A 24,355-nucleotide genomic window follows, 5' to 3' on the forward strand; every position below is an offset into this window, starting at 1 on the left:
GGGACCCAGGCCGCGGCGCCTGCCCGGCCCCCCACGCAGCTCAGCGCGCAGCCCCGCCTCTCCTGCCCGCGGTGTTAAAGGGGCCGGAGCGTGGTGCACGTGGCGGGCGGAGCCCAGCCCAAGGCGCCCTGAGTGCCAGCGGCAGCGGCCGGGGCCAGGGTGACGGCTCCTCCATCAGTAAGTGGCAGCTGGTGAGGCCCTGACAGTGAGTGACTCGTGAAGGGAGGCCCGCTGCCCTGGGGACAGGGCTGGAAGGACCCCAGACCACCCTGAGGGAGCCTGCCAAGAGTGCTCCTTTTCCTTTAAGCCCCAGTCATCGGCACTGACCCTGGGTCACATCCTTCAGTTTATGAGGAGCCCCAGAAGCACTACACAAACAGCAATGTTTTTTTCCCAGCCAAAAAAACCAGAACTCTAACATACACGGACACAAAGCCTCGAGCACCAAAAGAGAAAGAATTTCATGTTGTCGCCTCATTATGAACACTGATAACAAGGATGACTCAGAAGCAGGTTGTGCGCCCTTTCCTTCTGGATCAGCATCTGCCACAAGATTCTTGTTTATCTTGCTTGCTGGAAAGGAGCCAGGAGGGAGATGCGAAAGGGACACAGGATCGGGAAGAGGGCGGCCTTGGGACGGGGGCCACAGTAATGGTCTGGTGCCGGTTAGACGAAGCTCTTTTTGTTCCCTTTTCAATGCTGGGGAAAGTCCCAACACACCAGACAGACCGTCCTAGGAGAGGAACGCACAGCGGGACCAGCTTGGGATGCAGTGTGCTGACAGCCAGGGAGCGACGCCTGCACATAGGTAAGTGGGCAAGGGCACAGAGAGGGACATTTGTCCTCCCGTGTCCACACTCACGGGCTTGGGCAAGGGCACAGAGAGGGACATTTGTCCTCCCGTGTCCACACTCACGGGCTTGGGCAGCTTCTCCCGGATGAGAGCTACGTCTGGCAGTGTTTGCTGGTGACATGTGTACACGAATGGAAGCAAGAGACCTTGGTAAGAATCAAGACCCCCAGCAGAGCTGCAAGCGGGGACCGGCCGTCCGAAGGCATCGGGTGGGGGCAGTCTGCAGAAACTCTGAGAGCCTGGGCTTTCTGAAAGGTCAGCTGCGGCATTCACAGAGGCTGTGCTAGGATCCTGCCAGTGTTCAGAAGCCCCGAGGGGAAGAGGAAGCGCTCTAGCACCTTCCGAAAGAAGGGAAGGCGGATACAGCCCACTGCAGGTGTCAGGACTTGAAAGAAGAGTCACCTGCGAGGCCAGGGGGAGGGAGGGCGGGTGCGTGTAACAGGCGTGCCCACCGCCGGCGCACCGGCCGTGGGGTGTTAAGGCAAGCCCACGCCCACCCTCTAAAGCTGGGGGCCCCCGGCCAGATCATGGTGCCTGGACCAGGGTCTCTCAAGGAACCGGCACTAGGGTTTTCCAAGGCAACGCGTGCGCTTTGGGAGGGGCGCAGAGACGCCTGATCTCCCGCAGACCACCGTGAGGCAAAGCTCTCGGGCTCATCTGTCTCACGGAAGACTCGCAAGTTAGCGGGAAAAGCCGTCTGCAAGGCCAGCTGTTTGTGCTGTCGTTACTGAGTGTGCGTGTGCGGGCACGCCCGCCGCCGACTCTCCACCCTCGATTAAAGTGTGTCAGAGAAGGAATACAGTTTCTGGAGAGAGAGGGAAAGCTGTGTTACTAGGTATTACGCATGAATACCAAAGGGACCCCTTGGATTCTCAGTAGTTTGACTACGCCCCGGGTTCAGTAGCTAACGTCCGAGTGTCCGTGTCCCCGGGCCTGGAGCGGGGCCGGCGTGGCCGGTGCGGCGGCACTCTGGGGCCGGGCGTGGGTGGCACGGATCCGGGGAGCCCCCGCGGGCCCGGCTGCCGTGGGCGAGGGCGAGGGGCGTCCTCCCTCACTGCAGCATGATGTCCTTCAGATTCTCCTGCAGGATGGTGTCCTTCACAGCATGGAACACGAAGCGGATGTTCTCCGTGTCTATGGCGGTGGTGAAGTGGTGAAAGAGTGGCTTGCTGCGGTTCCGTCTCTTCCGGTCGAAGCTCTGCACCAGGTAGCGCTGCACGTCCTCCAGCCTGTGCGGGTCGCCCTTGAAGTCGGGGAAGTGCTTCTTGATGCTCACGGTCTTGACCTTCTCCACCAGGAGGTCCATCTTGTTGAGGAAGAGGATTATGGAGACGTTGAAGAAGAGCTTGTTGTTGACGATGGTCTCAAAGATGTTCATGGACTCCACCAGCCGGTTGGTGCGCCTGTCCTCCATGAGCACCTGGTCGTACTCGCTGGAGGACACCATGAACAGGATCGACGTGATCCCGTCAAAGCACTGGAACCACTTCTGGCGCTGGGACCGCTGGCCGCCCACGTCCACCATCTTAAAAGGGATTTTTTTAATAACGAAGTCATGTTCCACAATGCCCTTGGTGGCCTTCCGTGCCAGCAGGATGTCCTGCTTGCTAGGAAAGTAGTTCTGTAAAACACAGGAGAAGGGAAAAGTTTAGCAGCAGAAGAAGAACACGGGAAAAGGAGGATCAAGAGCCCGACGCACTTGGGCGAGAAGTTGGACCGAACACCAAAAGGCACTTTGATCAGACACTGGCCCCGGAACAGGGGCGAAGGCAAGAAGGGCTTGTTTCAAGCGAGCAGGGGCCCCCTGGCCCGAGGCAGGTGGCCGGAACCCCCGGGTCTGCTTCTGCCCACGGCCACCTCTGTCCTCTCCTGAATTCTAAAGCATGCGCGCTCCCAAACCTTACTGTGAACTAATTTAATCTAGGTTTGCGATGCTAGTTAGATCTAGTCCGCCATCTACGTAATACGTCATTCTGGGAAGTCTTCCGCAGCCGTGGCGCTGCCGTTAAAACCCTCCACGACCACTGCGCACAATCACGCGGGCAGCGGCCCCGCCAGAAACCGAACAGGGGCGATGAGGCCTCTGGGCCCAGAGCCGGCTCACATGGGAGCAGGGGCAGAGAGCCAACACTGCAGGGGAGACAGCGACCGGCGCGAGAGGCCCCCCGCAGGAACGATCCAGCTACTTCACCACATAAACGGGGAGAAAAGGGAAGATGGGGGAGAAACCTACGGAGTAGAAGACATGTGAGTGACGCGGCCCAACTGTGAAGGGCGGGCCTTACGAGGGCGCGGATTCCAACTGCCAAACACGCAGCGCGCACGGGAAAACACGGATGGGACACGCGGGCAGATCCCCGAGCAGACCGGATGGCGGTCGGTACCGAGGAATGCTGCGGATGTCCTAGGAGCAACAGTGGCGTCGCGGGCAGGATTCAGGATCCCGTTACCGTGGAACGATGCGAGGATGTGTGTGCTCCTGGCGGAGGGCGGCCCGGAGGCTCACCCGACGAGTTGTCCTCGTGTGTGTGTGTGCGTTTCCCATCATGAAACGTTAAAGGAAATCCTCCGTTCACTAAAGAATCCCTGAGTCCTCTGTGGTAGTCCGAGCGAGAACGTGAGGAGGGAATGCTCACGCCACGCACGGACGTTCCCTCCACGCTGACCCAGAGTCGGGAGCTGAGTGAGGGCAAGACATGACAGCCCCGTCCACAGTCATCGGATGCGGGGCGCAGGGCGCCCAAGGATGGTGCGCACACCCGCGGGCCGGGGGCTGCTCTGGCCTCCAAGCACACGCTTCCTAACCCTGGCTCACAGTTCTCGGGGGTGGGGGGTGGGGTCTGTACTCACCAGCTGGCCGATCCGGTCCAAGTTATCCAGAAAGTACTTCACCGATTCACCCTGTCACAGAGGAAAAACACGCACGACTCAGTCTTGGTGGAGAACCCTGATTTGGCCACTAGGAGATGATAACAGAATCACATGAGTGTTGTTTCCCCTCTGTATAAATGGGAAGGCAAAGAGACTAAGAGCATACAGGCATTTTTAAAAATTAAAAACACAGTTGAAAACATTTTTAAATGCAGTTTCTCTAGAATTCAAATTCAGACTGTGTTTTCAAAGCACCCCGGCTGAGTCTGGTGACGGGCAGGGCGCTGGCCCCTCTGGCCGGGCTAACCCTTCCTTTCCAGACATGCACACTGGCCTGCTCCAGAGCCAGAAGCTTACGTTAGGGCCCTGTGAGCAGTCCTGCTTGGACAGAGATGGCCCAGGGCACTGTGGATGTGGTCTCTAGAGAGGGCAAATCTTCAACGACAGGCCTGTGACCGCACACTTTCCAGTTTCCGGAAACGGGCCCAACATTCCACTGCTGCCCCCCACGTCTGTACGACCTGATTCGCAGCCTCGAACGAGAACCTTCAGTCTGGGTTCCTGCGGTGGAACAGCGAACCCGTCACGGCCTGGACGTTCTCTGCCCTGAACGCCCATACAGAGACCGTTCTCCAGCGAACGTGCACCTTATGGTCACCCTGGGCCCCGTTTCAGGAGAGGCGTTTAGAGGGTGTTCAAACACTGAAGGGAGCGGGACAGAGGACGGGGTGAGCGCATAGCTGCGGTTTTCCCTCAAGAAGCAGAAGGCAGACGAGTCACGGCGCCCCACGCACACGGAGGACATGGCTTCCCACAGGCACCACCGGACGGCGCTCGGTGGCTCGGGCTCCCTCACGCGGGCCCGGGGACAGTCCCGCCGGGGAAGCCCACGTCTGCCTGCGTTCACACAGAAGCGTGCAGGCGGCAGGCTGACACCCTAGGCCGTCACGGAGGAGACACCATCGGAAAGGTGTGGGATTATGGCTCGAGCCTATGACTTTATATAAAACAGTAAAGGAAACCGATGAAAATGACAGGAGCAGCGCCCTGACCCCTGGAGTTCTGCCCCAGTCAGCCTCCAACAGGCCCCAAGGAAGACAGTAAGGAGTCAATTTGCTTCAGTGGGAGTCAGCTGTCCCGTTTTACGTCCCTCCAGCCTTTTGGAGGATTGACAAGACAGCAGTTTTAAGGGGGACAGAAACACGCATCACACACACTCTAGCACAGAGGATTCGCACATGCAGTTCTCCCGAACGTCAGCGTGCGGTGGGCGCAGTCTGCTCTCTGCTCTAGGGACACACAGGCAGGAGGGATGGCACCTGGGGCTCCAGGACGGACACCCCACTCCCTGGCACCCCGCCTCTGCCATTCTGCCAGCCGCGCCCTTCGGTGTCTGTCCCCTTCTGACACCAGCTTGGGTGTGGGGACAGCCATCTCCACAGGGTGGGGCAGCTGGTCCAAGAAGGGGCCACAGAGAAACCCACCTGATCCGTGACTTCCCCCACAACCACGTCTCTCTCAGCCCCCCTGCCTCCCACTCAGGGACTCTGGAGGTGCAGGGAGAGCTGGTGGATGCTGGTGGTGTCTGTACACCTGGAGGCCAGCTGGCGGCGGCCCCTCACAGCCCGGGCCACCCTGGGTCACTCTGAGGCATGCGGTGGCACCGGGCGAAAAGAAAGCGGGCTTTGGTGTGGTTGGGCATAAAGTCACGGCCAACGTCCCGTCACCATGGCCTGACAACTGTCCTGGGGAAACGGTGACACATGCGTGCTCACCCAACGGTGAAGGTGTGAAAGGAAAAGTGCCCCAGAGGACACAATGAAGGATGAGCTAAGTATAAAGTATTAAAAAAGCGAGAAAGCGGTATGTCCCAGTTTGAATGGAAAGATCCCTAGTGAGCTTGAAGTCAGGGCCACCCCACCTGCACTCCAAATGTTAGCATCCTTTCACTCCTTCAGAGGTACAAGATTTATCTGGGGCTCTCTGCCACCACCTGCGTGCTCGGGGTGGGTGCACAAGGAGGGGGAACCCAGTTTCAGGCCAGGCCTGCCTCTTCTCGGCACTCACTTGCGGGTCCCTGCGGCAGCTGCCCTGGGGCTGTCCGTCCACAGAGCTCCCCCATCAAGGCAAGGAGGGAAGAGAATCAGCTCGTTCGGACCAGCAAGGAGTCACTGAGCTCCATACTCCGTGGCCCCGCCAGGCTGAGTGGGAACCATGGTCTGGATGCTGTGGTTTACCGTCAGGGACTGAGGGGTACGCCATCAGATTCGACATGCAGCCTACAGAACAATCATTTGCACGGGCTTCACGGTTCCCAGAGCACCAGTTCCTTAAAACGTCCAGGTTTAAATTCTGACAGATTTCCGACACTGGGGGAAGGAGTCACGTCTTGGGAGAAATGGCAAGTGGCAGGAACTAAGGGGCCACCACAGAGTGAACCATGTAGCACCCGCTGCAGACTGTGCCACCGCCCCCATCATGTGCCGAAACCCAGCCCCCAGGGCCATGGCATCGCGGCTTTGCAGGGTGGAGCCCCCATGGACAGGGTCAGCGCCCTAATAAAAGAGACCCCAGCGCTCTGGCCCCTGCCTCCTGTCTCGTGAGGACACAGCAAGAACACATCATCCATGAACCAGGAGGGGGCTCTCACCACACCCCGAGTCTGCGGGCACCTTGACCTTGGGCTTTCCAGCTTCCAGAATATTTCTCAAAATCACAGGTTAGGTATGTTTATCAGCAGACCAAACGGACAAAGATGGCACCTTTACAAAAAGAGGATCACGTGTGGCCAAACAGTCCCGGGGTCCTCCTGATGGCCACTGCAGTCTCATGGTCTAACGAGAAAGAGTACATGAGAAATGGGCTTTTTATAACCCTCCTTGGTCGGAAGATCTAAGTCACTTCTTTAATAACACCATGGATCCACGGAGTAGACGAAAGCTTGTTAGGATGTGCTCAGAGACTACTAGGCACAGGCTTGACATCAGACTGCTTTCCTGACCCAATTCCCAGCAAAATGTGCATTTTTATGACCAGCAGCGGGACGAGTCTGGGGGGTGCTTGTGGTGGAGAAGGGGGGCTGATCAGTCTCAAGCAGCAGCGGGTCTTTTTGGGGTGCTTACAGTTGTGCCACAGATGGGCAAATGTGGCCGGAAGACAGTGGGCAGGGCCTGGACATATCACACCCATAAAGAGAATGAGCTTTTTGGCAAATGGACTCTATTCTTCATGACATCTTCCCTGGGAGCACCCATCACCCACACCTGCTGCAGACGAATCACACAGCGGGCTCGCTGCTGCTTTGAAGCTTCTGTCCCCATCACCAGACACACCCCTGCACACCCGTCCGTCCGTGTGTTGGCGGTCCCTGCATTATGAACCAGCCCCGTCAGTGGACATCGGCTGACCTTGTACACTTCATCCAGCTAATTCAAGACTGCGAGTGAACAGACTCGGCTCTTTCAACACCACATAAGACCAGGCCGTCAAGATCAATATTCCAGGGGCGCCTGGGTGGCTCAGTCGTTAAGCATCTGCCTTCGGCTCGGGTCATGATCCCAGGGTCCTGGGATCGAGCCCCGCATCGGGCTCCCTGCTCCGCGGGAAGCCTGCTTCTCCCTCTCCCACTCCCCCTGCTTGTGTTCCCTCTCTCTCTGTGTCTCTGTCAAATAAATAAAAATAAAATCTTAAAAAAAAAAAAGGATCAATATTCCAGGTTGACTGGTCACACCCGTTTTCCTGCCGGCGATGAGACCCATTCTCCCACACCCTCAGTTCAGTTCCTAGTACTTCCTGCCAGTGCCGCGGGCTGACGGGTGTGCAGGGACGGCGGTTACAAAGAGAAACAGGAATCTGCACTTGGGGCCGGTGCGTTTTCAGTTTGGAATCCTATCTCTGCACACATGAGCTGTTCCTATAGTTCCTGGACCCAGTGAGGTTGATTTTGGTATTCTAAAATGGGGTCAGTCACATGGGACGGAGACACAGGGCTTGTCAATGGTGAGCTAGAGGACTCAGAAGTTTACTTCACTCGTTTAAACATATTACGAAGACAAATTTTAAAACTGCTGTATATTAGAAACAACAACAAAGTATTCCAAAGGTCAGAATTTCATTTTTATTACTTACAAATATCATATTTAAGACATAACTTTGGCTTTATAGAGATGCTAACCAAACAATGTTTGAATAGAGAACTACAAACACTTAAAAAAAAATTATCTAACTCCCCACAGGAAACCCTTCACTTGAATTCAGGCTTTGCCAATACCCATGACATTTCACTGGGGTCTTGTGAGAGTAAATGATATCACAGCTGTGAAAGTATTCTGGAAAAAGATAAAGCATCATATTAATATACATCATAGAAATAGAGATTCTCAAATTTTAATCTGGGTGCCTATAAATTGTTGCTAATTGGCAATCCTAAAATATTAGGTATAAGATTCACTGTAGCACCTCTAGAATATCAAAAGCCCGGGAAGAACCCACGTGTCCACAGACAGAAGGAAGGCTGGCTGGACAAAGCACGTTATCTTCACGCGGGGGGTCGGACGCAGCGTGGAGAGCGGATGGTTGACACACGGCTGTGTGAAAGAAGCAAGGGGCACAACAAAGTCTCCTTGTGTGTAAGAATTGGTGGGGAAATTAAAGCAGTTGCTATTTGCGTATATTTAAGAAAGGAGACACAGAAAGATAAACCAGCAACAGATACAAATGATGAGGTACGGGAAGAGGAGGACAGGGGAGGAGACACAAGGGCAGAAGCTAGATGTCTCAGAATGCATTTTGCCTTTGGAACCATGCAGGTATCTTGCAAAATTAAGAACAAAATTTATTTAAAATATCAACCCCTCAAAATGGAAACCAAACTACAACAAGTGAACCTAACAGCGTGTCCAGGGGGGCAGAGCCCAGGACACTGGTGGGGCAGAGCCCCGAACGTGCAGGTGTGGAGGAAGCTGGCCCGAGGCTGGCTCACGCTGGTGGTCCTTGTCTTATGGGATGTCGCCGTGCTTGTGAAGTCCCCCACCCCCGTTCCCGGGGACAGCTGCTCCTTCCCATCTGTCATTAAGACCCCAGGAAAAGGTCCACCATGAGCGTCTTAAAGTGCCAGGCCCCTCTCATCTGGGATTTCTCTTTTTCTTCAACTGAGGCCAAATTCATGTAACATAAAATTAACCATTTAAAGGCGTGTGTGTATAGGGCGCCTGGCTGGCTCAGTCAGTGGAGCGTGCGACTCTTGATCTCGGGGTTGTGGGTTCGAGCCCCACACTGGGTGTAGAGATTACTGAAATCAATAAAACATAAAAAACCAAAATCCTGAAAGCAAGTGCCTGTAACACAGTGGCATGTAGCGTCTTCGCGGTGATGTGCCACCGTCAGCTCTACCTCGTCTGAAGACGCTGCTGTCACCCCCGAAGGCAGCAGGTACCCCCCCGTTCTGCTCGGCATTGCACGCTCACGGTTCACCCATGTCGTAGCAGCTGTGGGTGCCCTCCATTCTCTAGCTGAACACCCCGCATGGGCACACCATCCAGCGTTCACCCACTGCTCAGTAGATGGGCATCTGGGCGGCCTCCAGCCCTTGGCTACTGCTAGGAACATTCACACAGAAGTTTTCATTTGAACACCTGTTTTCAATCCTTTTGGGCACATATTCCACCTAGTAGTGGAATTTCTGGGTCATACGGCAATTCTAGGTTTAATTTTTTGAGGAACCACCATCGTGTTCCACAGCGACCACCCCCGTTTGCATCTACACCAGCAAAGGTAAGAAGGCTTCCCGTCCCCGCTGGCCCTCGCTAGCCTGTGACCACACTAGTGTATGTGAAGTGGCGTTTCACTGGGATCCTGTCTGGGTTTAAGGCGGTGCTGTCTGCACATGAGGAACTCTGCAGGTGTATGAAGAGCTGCTAGGCTCATCCCTGAAACAGTTCCGCAAGGTTAGCAGTACGAATTATAGACTCAGCCTTGACAACCACAGATTTAGATTCTCCATTTCTATCATAGGGACCGCCACAGAAAATGAGCTAGAAAGAAATTCCAGAGCATGGTTTTAGACATTCTCTTCCTCCAGATAAGAAAGCACCGACATCAGAGGGTGAGGGAGGCTGGGAGTAGGGGTGGGAAGGGAGAGGGCTGAGCAAGTTCCTAAAGGTTTCCACTGCAGAATCCCACCTTTTTGATCCCACACGTAAAGAACCTCCAAGTTGTCACTCCGGTCCTCACAACAAGACAAAAGCTGAAGAAGCTGAATGAAAACCAACAACCCTTCTTAGATCCGTCCCAGATTTGATGTTACAGGGCAAGCCACTGCCCCCCACCTTGGAGAGGCAGGTAAATACAGAGACTTACAGCTTACTGGGGATGGAAGACACAGCTGGAGCCAGCAACTGATACATTATGCCTGACTTTCACCAGAAAATGACAGTGCCCGCTAAAAGGCAAAAATCACAGCCTGAAGAGATGAAGCAAGCATTGGAGCCAGACTCTGATATGGCAGAGGTTTTGGAATTAACAGACTAGGAATTTAAAATAATTATGATTTATATGCTAAGGATTCTAGTGGGAAAAGTGCACAACATGCAAGAACAGATGGGAAATGCAAGCAGGGAGAGGGAAACTCCATGAAGCACATGGAAATAATACTAGAAACCAAGAAGAGATCACAAAGTACGTTAGAAAATATTTGGGGGGGGGCCCTGGGTGGCTCAGTAGGTTAAGTGTCTGACTTCGGCTCAGATCATGATCTCAGGGTCCTGTGATAGGGCCCTGCATCGGGGTCTGTGCTCAGCGGGGAGTCTACTTGAGGATTCTCCCTCTCCCTTTGTCCATACCCCTGTGTTCTCTCAAATGAACAAACAAAATCTTAAAAAAAATACTTTCAGATGTAGTTAATGTATTATTTAGGGGAGAAATCTGTACCTCTAAATTTAGTGATGTATGAAGTGCTGAATCACTACACGGTACACCTGAAATTAATATAAAACTGTATGTTAACTATACTGCAATTAAAATAAAAAATATTTATATTAGAAAAGAAAAATGATCCAAAATCATTTAAGTTTCTTTCTCAAAAAGCCTAAAAAGGAAGAGCAAAGAAAACCCAAGGGGAGTAGAAGGAAGGAAATAAAAAAGACCACATATCACTGAAATAGGAAATGGATGCACAATGAAAAAATTTAATGGGGCCAAAAGTTGGCTCTTCAAAAAGGCCAACAAAATGTATAACGTCTTAGCCAGTAAGAACAAGGGGAATCACCAGCACCGGCAATGAAAGAGGAGTTACTCTGCAGACCCTACAGACATTACAGAGATATTAAGAGAACATTATGAATAACTTCATGCTAACAAACTGGATTTCTTCGATGAAATGGACAAAACTTTCAAGATTTCAATTTACCAACAGTGAAACCTGAACAGACCTATGTTTACTTTTAAAAAACATGAATGTTAAAACAAAACATGAATTTGTTATAACAAATGTTCCCCAAAAGAAAACCCGAGGCCCATGGTTTCATTGGTGAATTTCACTGATTTGGTGAATCAAACACTCAAAAAGAGGTAACACTAATCTTATGCAAACTTTTAAAGAAAACCAAAGAGGAAGAATACTTGCTAATGTCTTTTATGAGGGCAGCACAACCCCAATACTAGAACTGACAAGCTTTACCAAAAAGCAAAACTAAAGACCAAAGCCTTCTTGTACAGACACAGTATTCTTCACAAAAGCTCAGCAAGTTGTGGTATTGCGATTTATGGTAAGAAATGTGTATTTGGTCTTCATCCCCTGGCAGGCAGAGCTCCTAAAAGCCTTGGGATTTTCCTAAATGATAAAGAGATAAAGGTATCTTTTATAACTCATACCAAACCCCTTTCAACCTCACCTGTGTTTACGTTAATGAGGCGACTTTTGGAAAGCTCTCAAGGATAGGGGCTGGTCCCCAGAGGAACCAACCGTGATTAGAAGGTTGGAACTTTCAGCCCCACCCCTGACCACTGGGGAGGGGTGAGAGGCTGGAAGTTGAATCAATCACCAATGGCCAGTGACTAATCAATCATGCCTATGTAATGAAGCCTCCATAAAAATCCCTAAACTATAGGATTTGGAGAGCTTCTAGGTTGCTCAACAAAAATGTCTCCATTTTTGGGGGGTGGTGCGCCCCAAACTCCACAAGGACAAAAGCTCCTGTGCTCAGGACCTTCTGGAATGGCACTGCCCTGTGTATCTCTTTGTCCAGCTGTTCATTTGTATCCTTTAATATCCTTTGTAATAAACAGGTAATCTATTAAGTAAGCAACTGGAATATAAAATTTGAAAAAAAGCAATTCCACTTAGCACTAAGGAACACAATACATTTAGGAATAGTTTTTTTTGTTTTGTTTTGCTACAGATTTTGTAGTTTGACAAATAATTATAGATGCACAGAAAGTTGTAAAGATAGTAGAGATCTGCGTACATCACCCCACTGCCCTCGATGATTACATCTCATGTTAGCACAGTACCATATCAAAACCAGGGAACTGACGTGGGTACAATGTGTGTGTTCAGTTCTACGCACTTCATCACATCTGTAAATTTGTTTAACTACCGTCCCTTCCACAACTGAGAGAGAGACGTGATCTGTGAGCACAGAGATCTCCCCCCAGACACCCCTACAGTCACCCACCCTCCTTCCTGCCATCCCTAACCCCTGGCAGCCGCTAACCTCACTGCCACTCTTTGGTCAGTCACTGATCCGACTGCTGTCTGTGTAGTTTCACCTTTTCTAGAATGTACTTTAAATGGAATCATACAGCAAGTGACCTTTTGAAACTGGCTTTTTCAGTCAGCAGAAATGCCTTGAGATCCAACCAGTTGTGGGTATCAACAGTTTGTTCCTTTTTACTGCTGAGTAGTCTCCAGTGACGGGGATGCACTGTGGCTTCTTCCACCACTCACCCGTTTGGAGACCGGGTGGCTGTGGCTCTTACAAGTAAAGCTGCCATCAACAGTCACGTATGGGTGCTGTGTGGACACAGTTTCCATTTCTCTGGGATAAGTGCTTAGGAGATGGCTGGGTCACATAGTTAAGTACATATTTAGGGTTTAGAAGAAACTCCCAGGCTGTCAGCCGGGATGGCTGTGCCATTTTACATTCCCGCCAGCAACGTGGGAGAGACCTGCTTTCTCCGCATCCTCACCACCTTTGTCTGCTATGGCTATGCTGCTTTTCTGACTTCTATTATGTATCTCAGCATGGTTTTGCATTTCCCCTAGTCTGCAATGACCCAGTGGCTGGTGATGCTGAGCATCTTTCCACGTGCTTATTTGCCATGTGCACATCCTCTTGGGGGAGATCTCTTGATACCTTTTTTTTTTTTTAAAGATTTTATTTATTTGACAGAGAGAGACAAAGTGAGAGAGGGAACACAAGCAAGGGGAGTGGGAGAGGGAGAAGCAGGCTTCCCGCAGAGCAGGGAGCCCGATGCGGGGCTCGATCCCAGGACCCTGGGATCATGACCTGAGCTGAAGGCAGACGCTCAACGACTGAGCCACCCAGGCACCCCGATCCCTTGATATCTTTTGCCCACTTTCTAGTTCGATTGTTTCATTATTGCTGAGTTTCAAGAATTCTTTATGTATTCTAGAGAAGGGTCCTTGGTTGGATGTGTGGTTGGCAAATATTTTCTGTCTGTAGCCTTTTAAGGGGGTCTTTTTGCAGAGCAAAAGTTGTCATTTTGAGAAAATCAAAATTGACTTTTTTTCAAAAATGATTTTTTTCTCTTATGGGTTTTGCATTCGGGGTCATATCTAAGAATACTTCACCCAGCCTCAGGTCCCAGAGTTGCTACTATGTTCTCAAAACTTTCTATTTTATGTTTAAGTCTATGCTCCAGTCTCTGTCGCGCCTAAGATCATGAGATTTAGTCATGGCTCTTTTCCTTTCTTTTTTGGTCTATGGATACCCATCTGCTCCAGCACCACACGTGAGAGGCCAGCCTTCCTTTGTTGGACTGCTTCTGCCCCTGTGCCAAAATCGGCTGGGTGTACTTGGCGAGGCGGTAGCTTTGGGTCTGTTCTGCTGACCCAGGTGCCCCTCTCTCTGCCAATCACTGTGGGGATTACCACATACCACTAGGCTCGTGCCTCTCCATACAAATTTTGGAATAATCATATTTATATTTACAGACGGTCTGGCTGAGATTTTAGTAGGAACAGAAATCTGTATATGAATGTGGGGAGAATGGACACTGTCCCTCTGGTGAGTCTCCTAATCCAGGAGCATGATCCGTCTTCTCCATCTGTTCAGATCTTCTGTTTCTTTAATGAGTATCTTGTCATTTTTAATCCTACAAGTCCTGTACGTTTTTGCTAAATTTCCATCAGAGTATTTCCCCTTTTTTTGAACACTTGTTAATGGCACTGGCGTTTTAAATTTACGTTTCCATGTGCTCATTGCTAGCATACAGAAATAACGTTCACTTTTTACATGTATCCCGTAGCCTTGCTGAATTGACTTAACTAGTTCTGTGACTTTTTGGGTGGTTCCTTGGCATTTTCTGTATCATCTACCAATAGGAACTTTTTGGATATGTGTGCCCCAGGTTTCCTTTCTTATATTTGCTGCCTTATTGCAGTAGCTAAAATGGATTTTTAAAAAAAGGTTAAAAACCTCTTCTTTGGAAATTGTAGAACATTGGCGCAAAAATTCAAGACCTAAGTAACTGGAGAGATGTGCCATGTTCATGAATTTCAGAAGCCTCAATATTGTTAAGATGCCAGTTCTCCTCAAATTGATCTAGAGACTTGGTACAATGCCAATTAAAATCCTAACAGGTTTTTGTTTTTTGTTTTTTTTTTGGCAGAAAATGACAAGCTCATTTTAAAAACATATTTCTAAAAAGTGACCTAGAGTAACTTAATTTTATGAAAGGGAAAACGTCTTTACAATGCCTGATTTCAAGACTTTTCTCTGAAGTGGGAGTACGAGTGGGATTGGTGAAAGGAAAGGCAGACAGACAACTGAGCAGAAATGAGAATCCGGGAACAGGACGTCCCGCAGATGCCAAGTGGGTTTTGACAGTTGTCAAGGCAACTCAAGTGGGGGAAAGGAACATTGTTTCAAAAAATGGTGCTAGAAAGACATCTGTATGGGGCAGAAAAAGGAACACAGATCCTTATCTACATCATACACGAAAATTAACTTAAAATGTGTTCACGGACCTAAATGTAAAAACAATTAAAACTACAGACTTCAAACAAACAAAAAAACCACCACATAGGTGAGAATCTCTGCACTGCTGGGTTAGGAGAAGATGCCTGTGCTGGCCGAACGTTCAGATGCGCCTCAACCACTTGTGCCCACGTACAAGCTCTTTCCCTCGAGCAGGGGCAGAGCCCGTGGAGAGCAGGCGGCAGCACTCCGGGACGGGGCTACTTGGAGCTGAGCCGGGGCGATGATCCTGGGTGGGCCTGATCGAATCAGGCGAGCCTTTCCCAAGAGGCACCAGGTTGTGAGCGGAGGGGCCCCGTGGCACGGAACCCAGGGCTGCGCCTGGGAGAGCAGAGCGGCTACCGGCCGACGACACGGAACGGTGCTCTGTCACCCAGCTGCAAGGAAATGAGTTCTGCCAATGACAGGGGAGCTGGAAAAGGCCGTCGGTGAGACCACAGCCCCCGGACCCCTTGATCTCAGCCTCGAGACTGCGAGAGCGGACCCCGTGAACTCCAGGCACCAGGACTCCTGACCCGCATGCACTGGGAGCCCGTCCATCGGTGTGGTGGTTCTACCTGGCTACATCGTAACAATTAGGTACCTGGCAACAGGACTAGGAAAGAAAGGGTCACCTTCACTTGTATGTCCTTAGCTTACCAACAGTCTCTTGGCACTCTGGTACTGAACGCTCGTGGGTGAACGAAGTTACGGCCTTTTTTTCTAAGCAGCCTTCTTCTAGTGCTAGCTTCGACATTATTTCCTCAGATAACTCGGTGGATTGCTGACTCGTGTTTGGTGTCTAGGATCGATCTAGAGAAACCAGTGCCCCTACACTGGAACGGCAATAAGGAATGATTTATCCTCCTCCTTATAATGGAGCCGCCTGATTCCAAACATAGAAGCTCTAAAGCCTAGTGTCTGAAAAATCTCTTGCTTAGGCATTAGTCATTTGTTAACTCAAAACAAAGGGGATGAGTCAGAATCTTGTTTCTTCAGGTTCTTTATGGAAAGCCCCAGTACTTTTACTGACTTATTCAAGTCAAACAAAGGAAACCCCTCCCCCAAACGCAGTATCTCCCAATCTATCACTATTTACCGTATTAGAAATTAGAACCTGACAGATTTTTTTTTTTTTAAAGATTTTATTTATTTGACAGAGCGAGATACACAGCGAGAGGGAACACAAGCAGGGGGAGTGGGAGAGGGAGAAGCAGGCCTCCTGCAGAGCAGGAAGCCCGATGCGGGGCTCGATCCCAGGACCCTGGGATCATGACCTGAGCCGAAGGCAGACGCTTAACGACTGAGCCACCCAGGTGCCACCGCGACAGAATTTAAAAATACAGGAACAGACAAGCATAAGTCTAGTTAGCCATCAGAGTGAGGACACTGTCACATGCCATGTGGTTTCTGGAAAAGTCCACTGGCCACTCCTGAGTGAATGAGAGTGAAAAAGACACAAGATTATTCAGTATTATTCTGAAAGTTGTATTGGTCTTGAGGAGCCCCTGACAAGGTCTCAGGACCGCCAGACCACACTGAGAACCACTGCCCTAGAGACCTCCGTACGTGCACCAGAATGCTCCCAGCGGCAGGATCATCAAAGCCAAAGCTGGAAAAACCCAAAGTGCGCCCCAAGTTGAATGGATACTAACTGGCAGCATCTTCTAGAACAGCACAGGAGAATGAACAAGAGGGAACTACTACCATGAGCATCACCATGATGAATCTCAAAATATTATGGTGAATGAAAAATCCCAAGCCACAGTAAAATAGTTTGATTTACATGATGCTTAAAAACTGGCAAAACTAAACCTAACAATAATTACAGTAGCTTAATACACATAAAGTGCTGACTATGTGCCCGGCGCTGATCTAAGTGCTGTACACATACTAACTCAATCCTCAAAACAATGCTTGTGGAAGGCATTACTCTTATCCCCATTTCACAGATGATAAAGCTGAGGCACAGAGGGGTTAAAACCGGGCAAGTTATAAGGTTCCTTAGGACTGCTTAGGGATACTTCGGTGGTAAATATATAGATAAAAGGAATGATGAGCCCAAATCTGAGCAGCAGTTATGGCCGGTGCAGCGGTGTATTCAACGGCAAGAGAGCGCACGGTGGACAGTAAATTACCACCAATGTTCTTCATCTGAGCAGCAGGTACAGGCATTTGGCTTATTATATTTAAACTGTGTATATGTTTTCAGACCCTCTTCTGTATTCATACAGGATAGGAGAAATACTTACATATTTTACAATTTTAAAAAAAGGAGGGGGGAGGGGGAGAGAGAGAGAAACGTAGTGAAGGGCGTCCCAGAACCACCCCTGGGCCGGTGTCTCCCTTCAATACAGCTCTCAGGAGAGTGCGAGCATCTCAGTGGGGCCGTCCTGTAGCACTTTTCCCAGATCCCCCGGTGGAGGCTGCTTGCTTCCCACCCGCCCCTTCTCCTGCCACCAGGCTGTCATGGGACTATGAACACACAAAAGCAACATAAATACTCCATTTAAAAAGTACTAAACAGGGGCGCCTGGATGGCTCAGTCGTGAAGCGTCTGCCTTCGGCTCAGGTCATGATCCCAGGGTCCTGGGATCGAGCCCCACATCGGGCTCCCTGCTCAGCGGGAAGCCTGCTTCTCCCTCTCCCACTCCCCCTGCTTGTGTTCCCTCTCTCGCTGTCTCTCTCTGTCAAATGAATAAATCAAAAAAAAAAAAAAAGTACTAAACAGACTAGACAAGCACCTGGCACTTCAAGGTTGAGGAAGTAAGAGGCACTGGGCGAGGCAGAGTGTGTTCCTGACCGGCTGCCCACTCCGTCCTCTGCCTCGGGGAAGAAATGGAAATGTTGACGGAGGACTAAAAAGGTAGTCCTTTTTATTCAGGACTTCCAAGTACGGGAGAGATCACTTTTAGCAAACCAATTACTCAGGCCTGCTTCTAAGCAGTGCTACCTTTGTGAGTCCATGCCCCTTCTTCTCCCAAAGGTTTGACCAGCCCTGGAATGCCGGGTGGGCCCATCACTGGTCACGGGCCGATCCAAGTCGCCAATCCTGCTGCCCCTTCCCAGACATGAGGGCAAGCACACCAGAGCCTGCAGTGCCCTTCCAGCCATCCGGACGACACCGAAGTTCTCCTCCCCTTGGGGCACGGGGCATTCTTTATCCCAAACCCCGGGACGCAGGGCCAGCTGAGCTCTCAGGACGCCTCCTCCCAGAGCCGTGCAGGTCCCCCGGGCACCATCGCACAGCCCGCGAGTCCCACGAGAACCCCTCGGAAAGCCTGTGGCTGTCCCTTTAAGCCTCCCACCCTGCCCCCACGTCCCTCTCCCCTCCTTCTGCAGGCAGCTCATCCAGGGAGCTAAGTTTAGCTCCCACCACTTCCAGTCTTCCCTCCAGGGACATCCTCTGCTGGTGGGGCCGCCCCAGCAGCACTGCTTTCCGGAGGCCCAGACGCTTGCTTCGCTGGAAGCATTGAGGGGCCTGAAGAAGAAGAGCAGCCCGGCCCCCGGGAGGACAGGGGACCCCCACATACCACCGTTTCGGGCGCTGGGGGTGGCACTCTTCTGCCCGGACTCTCCCTCCCCCCAGTGCATTTTATCCTCCTCAGTCGGGACAAGGGTGGCCTGGTCAATCCTCACAGTCAGTGACTCATTTGGGGCCAGCTTGTTTTGGGCCCGAAACAAGAAAATCTAAACAGAGCCACCATACAATGCGCACCTCACAAACCCCGACCCATTTCCTCTGTCACCTGGACCTCGGCCGCGGAGTCCTTCATGACTCAGGCTCACGGAAGAAAACCCAGTATGCACAGGAGTTCATGGGAGGTTCACGTCCCAGCCTGCTGCGCCCCCTGTCACCTCCACTCAGAACCAGAACCCCGACCCAGACCTTTCTCCGGGCCGGGGCAGAAGCACATTGGGCAGGGGCTCCGAAGGGAGCGCAAGACACACACGGTTCCAAGGACGGCTGATGCGGAGACAGAATTTAAGAAACTACAGAGGGAAAAGAAGAGTAAAGAAAACCCAGGAAACATTTTTTTTTAAGATTTTATTTTTAAGCAATCTCTACACCCAACACAGGGCTTGAACTCACAACCCCCAGACCAAGCATTGCTGGCTCCACGCACTGAGCTGGCCAGGCCCCCAGTAAACATTATTAACCAGATGTGATCTGGGCTCCATGTTTTTTTTTTTTTTTTTAGATTTTTATTTATTTATTCATGAGAGACAGAGAGAGAGAGAAAGAGAGAGAGAGAGAGAGGCAGAGGGAGAAGCAGGCTCCCCGCGGAGCAGGGAGCCCGATGCGGGACTCGATCCCAGGACCCTGAGATCATGACCTGAGCCGAAGGCAGACGCTTCCATCTGAGCCACCCAGGCGCCCCGGGCTCCATGCTTTTTGAAAGAGGAAACTGAAAGGAATCTTCTGTAGCCACTGGAACTGACTTCATCACCCTCCAGAACCACTGTTAGCTAATCTATGTAATCTCTAAGATAGAAACAGCCCCCACTTCACAGTGTATGTGCTTCCAAAACCAGCCTCTCCCCACTAAACTCAAATACATTTTCACTTGATGTACAATCTGGCAACTCTTGGTCCTTCTCTCACATATACTTGAATTTGCTAACAAAACAAAACAATCTCATGAATAGCTGCCAAAATGGGCTACTGGGAAACAAAGATGATCGGCACTGCTGTAATAAAAAAGTAAACCAACAGCAACTAAAAATGTTGCCTTCGTACTTTCGGTCGTGCTTAGTGCCAAACAGCTCTTTAGATCACGACTCTGAATTCGGCTCCCAGCCACGTTGTCCCGTTGGTGGTACCAACCAGCGCCAGAGCCTAAGAACAATGCAGCCTGTCCAGCTGCCTAGCAGTCTAGCTGTGACCAGAGCCTGCAAACGACCCTTCACAAACATCACAAACGCCACAGCCTTGTCCTCATTCCTCCACAACGACCACCTCTCCCGTCAGTCCCCAACAAAAAGTTTGACAGCAGAGAAATTTGTGAAATAAGACATGCCATAAATATGGACTCTAAACACCAAAAGCTCTGCCTTTGGGGTTGAGGAGGTTGACACGGGTTTCCTCTCTAGGAGGAGATACAAGGGTCTAGCAGGTGCCGGGCTAGGAGATGCTGCACAGACCCTCAAGGTATGAAAGATGGCTGATGGGGTACGTGGTTGCGTCACCACACCCCTCGCTCAGCCCCATAACGGCACCACCAGCAGCTCCTCGGGGCCAGGCACCTGATGGGCATTATCTCATTTAATCCAAACACAGTCTAGTCATTCCCATTTTCCTACTTGGAGAAACCAAAGCTTAGAAGTTCACTTGCCCAAGGTCGAAACAGCTGCTCAGCCCCAAAGGTCAAGGTCGTAAGCAGCCCACGAGCGCAGGAGGGTATAACGTGCGAGCAGTGTAACTGACCACCAAGGACCACACGCCAAGCTCTGTATTTAAGAGTTAAGTCCGAATGTGCTTCCGAAAAATTAAATTAAAAAATCGGAACGAGGACAGTAATCTCATCCGTCATATGACCTGTCAGGAAGACAGAGCTCAAAGCGGCAAGACAATGAGAGGATAAACCATCTGGACTGGGCAGAGCTCTGAAGCCAACCGCTTCCCCCTCGACAGTGGAGGAGAGCCAAAGCCAAGGGGTCAGGGTGCTCTTCAGCGGGATGTTTACCCAGCCTTATCCTCCCCCACCTCGGGCTGAACAAAAGGGAAAGAGAAGTGCTCAAAGCAGCCTTCCCTCTGCCAAAAACTGACTCATCTGCAATGCTCCAGCCTAGCTCTCTGGAGCAAAAGGCCGGCTCTGCTCGTGGAACCAACCAGAGCTGTGGCAGGCCGGGAGGGGAGGGGGCCAGGGGCAGGAGGCCAGAGGCAGGGATGCCCCAGACGCTCTGGCCGCTGAGCCAGTGTCCAGCTCCTCATAAAGAGCCCTTGTGCTTGATGTCCTCGCCACCAGGGCTGAAGGCTGAGGGTTCCGGTGCTCTCGGACCGCAGGACCACGGACTCAGCACCCACCCCTGCGCAAATACTCTGAAGTCCTCTCTCCTTCCAGAATCACTGAAAAAGTCTCTGCTGACAAAGTCCGCAGGGTTCACGAGACCCCTTCCCCACCACAAAAGCCCCAGGAAGCACACAGAGAAGTGTAAACGCCAAAGGTGACTCACAGGAGACCTGATGCCCCACAGCATGTGGGGGGAGCTGAGGGAGACCCAGACAGACCGCGTCTTGTGGCGCAAATACTGGCGTGCGCTCCGCACAGTTTACATGCTTCATCTGGCGGATGACGCTCAAACCTCCGGCACAGGTAGCCCACAAAGGGTTTCTTCCTTTGGCCGCGCCAGCTGTCTGAGTAAACACTTGGTCAGAAAAAGCTCCCCGAACTCCCTCACCCCGGCAACAGGGCAGTTCTGTCGAGGGGACGAAGCTCTCATACATGTGCACAAACGTTTTTTTGACTCTGCATAGTCCTATGATCTAAAGCTAGCTGAAAACAAAAAATAATTATTCCAAGGCCCAAAATACCTGGAGAGAGCCACGCAAAGATTTACATTTTCTAGATAACGCATCATAAAGAAGATTCTGGAAGCAGGAACCTACTGGTTATTGTGTTAACTATCAGATCATGCCAGGGTGCTTAAACATCTGGAACCTTCACTAACTGCTCTTAATTAACTTAAAAAAAAAAAATCACATTAGTGAACCTCTACCCTAGAAAAGATTACCTCACAAAACAAAATGAGCAAAATGATCTTTATTTAGGTTCTGGTTTGTCACTAAGGGAGAGAGTTCAGTACAAGATGCGCCTGTCAAAACCACCGTAAAAGCAACGTTCAGGTCAAGGCAAAAGAAAGTTTACATAATTACTTTTGTGGAATTGATCTGCTCAGCAATCTGGAGATTAGACCACAGTCACTAACTAAAGGTCCTGATCAATTCCTTTTTTTTTTTTCCCCTCTGCAGTGGAAAATTGGATGTGAAATAAACATCCAGTCCACTTTCTGCCTTCAAGGATCAGCACCAGCTAGGGGAGCCTGGGTGGCTCAGTGGGTTAAGCATCTGCCTTCAGCTCCGGTCACGATCATCTCAGGGTCCTGGGATGGAGTCCTGCATCGGGCTCCCTGCTCAGCGGGGAATCTGCTTCTCTCTCTGCATCTCTCTCTCTCCCTCTCACACACACTCTCAAAAAAAAAAAAAAAAAAAAATCAGTGCCAGCCAGAGGGCAATTAGAATTTGGACCTCACGAGCAAAGTGCCACCTACCGGAGTGTGCTCTTCATGGAACATCCACAAATGTGCATAAACCCCAATTCAGGCTACTTTTGGGGTACCTCCTTAGAACAACATCAGGGATTTGTCCAGGAACAGAGCCAAAGGAAACACAAGCCACCCACAGCCTGAGCAGCAGGAACCTCCTGGACAAAGGGGACATTTGAAAGGTGTCAATAAATTGCTTCTCAAAGCAACATGTTTTCCACCTCAAATGGAGAATTTTGCTTGATATTTCCAAAAAATGTTTTTAAACTCAGTAAATAAAGGAGTGAATTGTAGGGTTATTTCACAAAATATTGCTTCTTAAAGCTCAGGGAAGACACACTATTTTATCACATTCTGCACTGAAACTAGTGAACGATGTTCCTTTTAAACATAGAACATTCAGGGGCGCCTGGGTGGCTCAGTCGGTTAAGTGGCTGCCTTCGGCTCAGGTCATGATCCTGGGGTCCTGGGATCGAGCCCCACGTCCGGCTCCCTGCTCAGCGGAGAGCCTGCTTCTCCCTCTCCCTCTGCCTGCCACTCTGCCTACTTGTGCTCTCTATCAAATAAATAAATAAAATCTTTAAAAACAAACAAACAAACCATAGAACATTCATGGAGAAGACAAAGTATAGATTAAAAAAAAAAACAACTCCCCCCCCACCCCCCCCAAACCAGAAAAGCAGTTTTGGTGATCAGCCTCACCTGAGGCTGACAGGAGCATTAATGACGGGGTAAGGGGAAACCTTACTGTTCGATACTGACCCCCGCCCTCCGCTGAGCTTACTTGGGAAGGCTAACTCACTCCTTTCTTTCACTAAAAGGATCAAACTCACCCTCCTTAAGAGATCCTGAATTCTTACTGTAAAAATCACCTCCAAAGAGCAAAACTTCATCTCTCTTGGTGGCACCTTTAATACCGATTTTCTTTTAAAAAGCTAAGGATGTTCATAACGGTCCTTCTTAGCAGCCAGAGAATGTAAAACAGCTCACATGTCCATCACACATGGGTGAAGAGATAAAACGTGGTTTATCCACATCACGGAATACTAGTCAGTGATGAAAATGAAGAAAGCGCCGACCCAGGCTGCAGCAGGAAGGAACCTCAAACACATCATGCAGAAGGAAGGAAGGAAGCCGGACACTAAAGGCCAAATACTGCATGACTCCATTCATATGAAATATCCAGACAATCGACAGAGGCAGGGTGGATGGGGGGCTGCCTAGGGCTCTGGGCTGGGGTTATGAGGACACAGGTGCGAGGGACCTCACTGGGTGAGGGAAACGTCCGACATCTCACGGTAGTTAAATCTGCTAAGTCACTGAAAAGTACACTTAGAAAAAGCTGCCTAAGTTTCCATAAAACCAAGTTTTTAACTCAAGAATGCTCCTGTTCTGCTCATACTGAGAATTAATCATCTCCATTTAATAATAACTCCTAAGTAGTTCAAGTCTGAGAACTATTTCAGTGGCTCAAAATTTTCGTGGCAGGTAAAGCTCCAATTACAAAGTCGGCTATGGGGCCGTTTTCATCTTTATTAAACCACCGTTATTTAACAAAACAGCAGCAGGATGTTAAACAGACCCTGAATGTCAACGAAAAGGATCTCCAGTTAGTAACCCTACACGGAGTGACGGGCTTCTGTCTGTTCCCCTCAAAGGGCCGTGCCGGGCCCGGGAAGTGGGCCGCGGGCACAGCGTCTCCCTGTGCTCATACAGTTTTGGCCTCGTAGAACCCCCTGACAGAGAAAGGCAGGAGCCAGGGTTTTTGGTTCGGTATAGCTGCTAGTCTGGGGATTCCTTCCCAAAGTGCGTCGTCTCTGACAGCACTCTCGTCCACGTCCGAGTGTCTGCACGGGGGGCAACCCTCCTCCTGAAGGACAGGTGCGGCCACACACGGCCCAGCAGCCTGGCGGCCTGTGTTTTACACATTCTTCTCACTTTTATTTACTGTCAGACTCCTTTTTCCTGTGAGACGAAAACTGTAACTTCTTTTAAATATGAGGGGGGAAGAAAGCCCTTTTTACAATATGTCCTTGCGAAAAAAGGGGGCAAAATCATTACCTTTATAATTCACTAAAACCATTTTGGCACCTGATGGGAACTATGTCAGGACACATGTGTCTTACAACTTTGAGGTAGAGAGATGGCAAAGATTAAAAAAAAAAAA

At 50.5% G+C, this 24,355-nt stretch overlaps 1 protein-coding gene across 1 annotated transcript in view; it reads right to left on the minus strand.

The window, feature by feature from the left end:
- Nucleotides 1–873: 873 nt before the first annotated feature.
- Nucleotides 874–24,355, minus strand: part of GNA12 (G protein subunit alpha 12) — a 108,026-nt gene continuing 84,544 nt past the window's right edge. Inside the window, exons 3-4 of the mRNA XM_034988277.1 lie at nucleotides 3,704–3,754; nucleotides 874–2,474 (exon numbers count right to left, since the gene is read on the minus strand). Coding sequence (XP_034844168.1) covers nucleotides 1,905–2,474; nucleotides 3,704–3,754 — 621 coding nt within the window. The 3' untranslated portion in view covers nucleotides 874–1,904. The remainder of the gene's footprint in view (nucleotides 2,475–3,703; nucleotides 3,755–24,355) is intronic.

Source organism: Mirounga leonina, unplaced genomic scaffold, assembly GCF_011800145.1.
Source record: "Mirounga leonina isolate KUSES-001 unplaced genomic scaffold, KU_Mleo_1.0 Mir_454, whole genome shotgun sequence".
NCBI lineage: Eukaryota > Metazoa > Chordata > Mammalia > Carnivora > Phocidae > Mirounga > Mirounga leonina.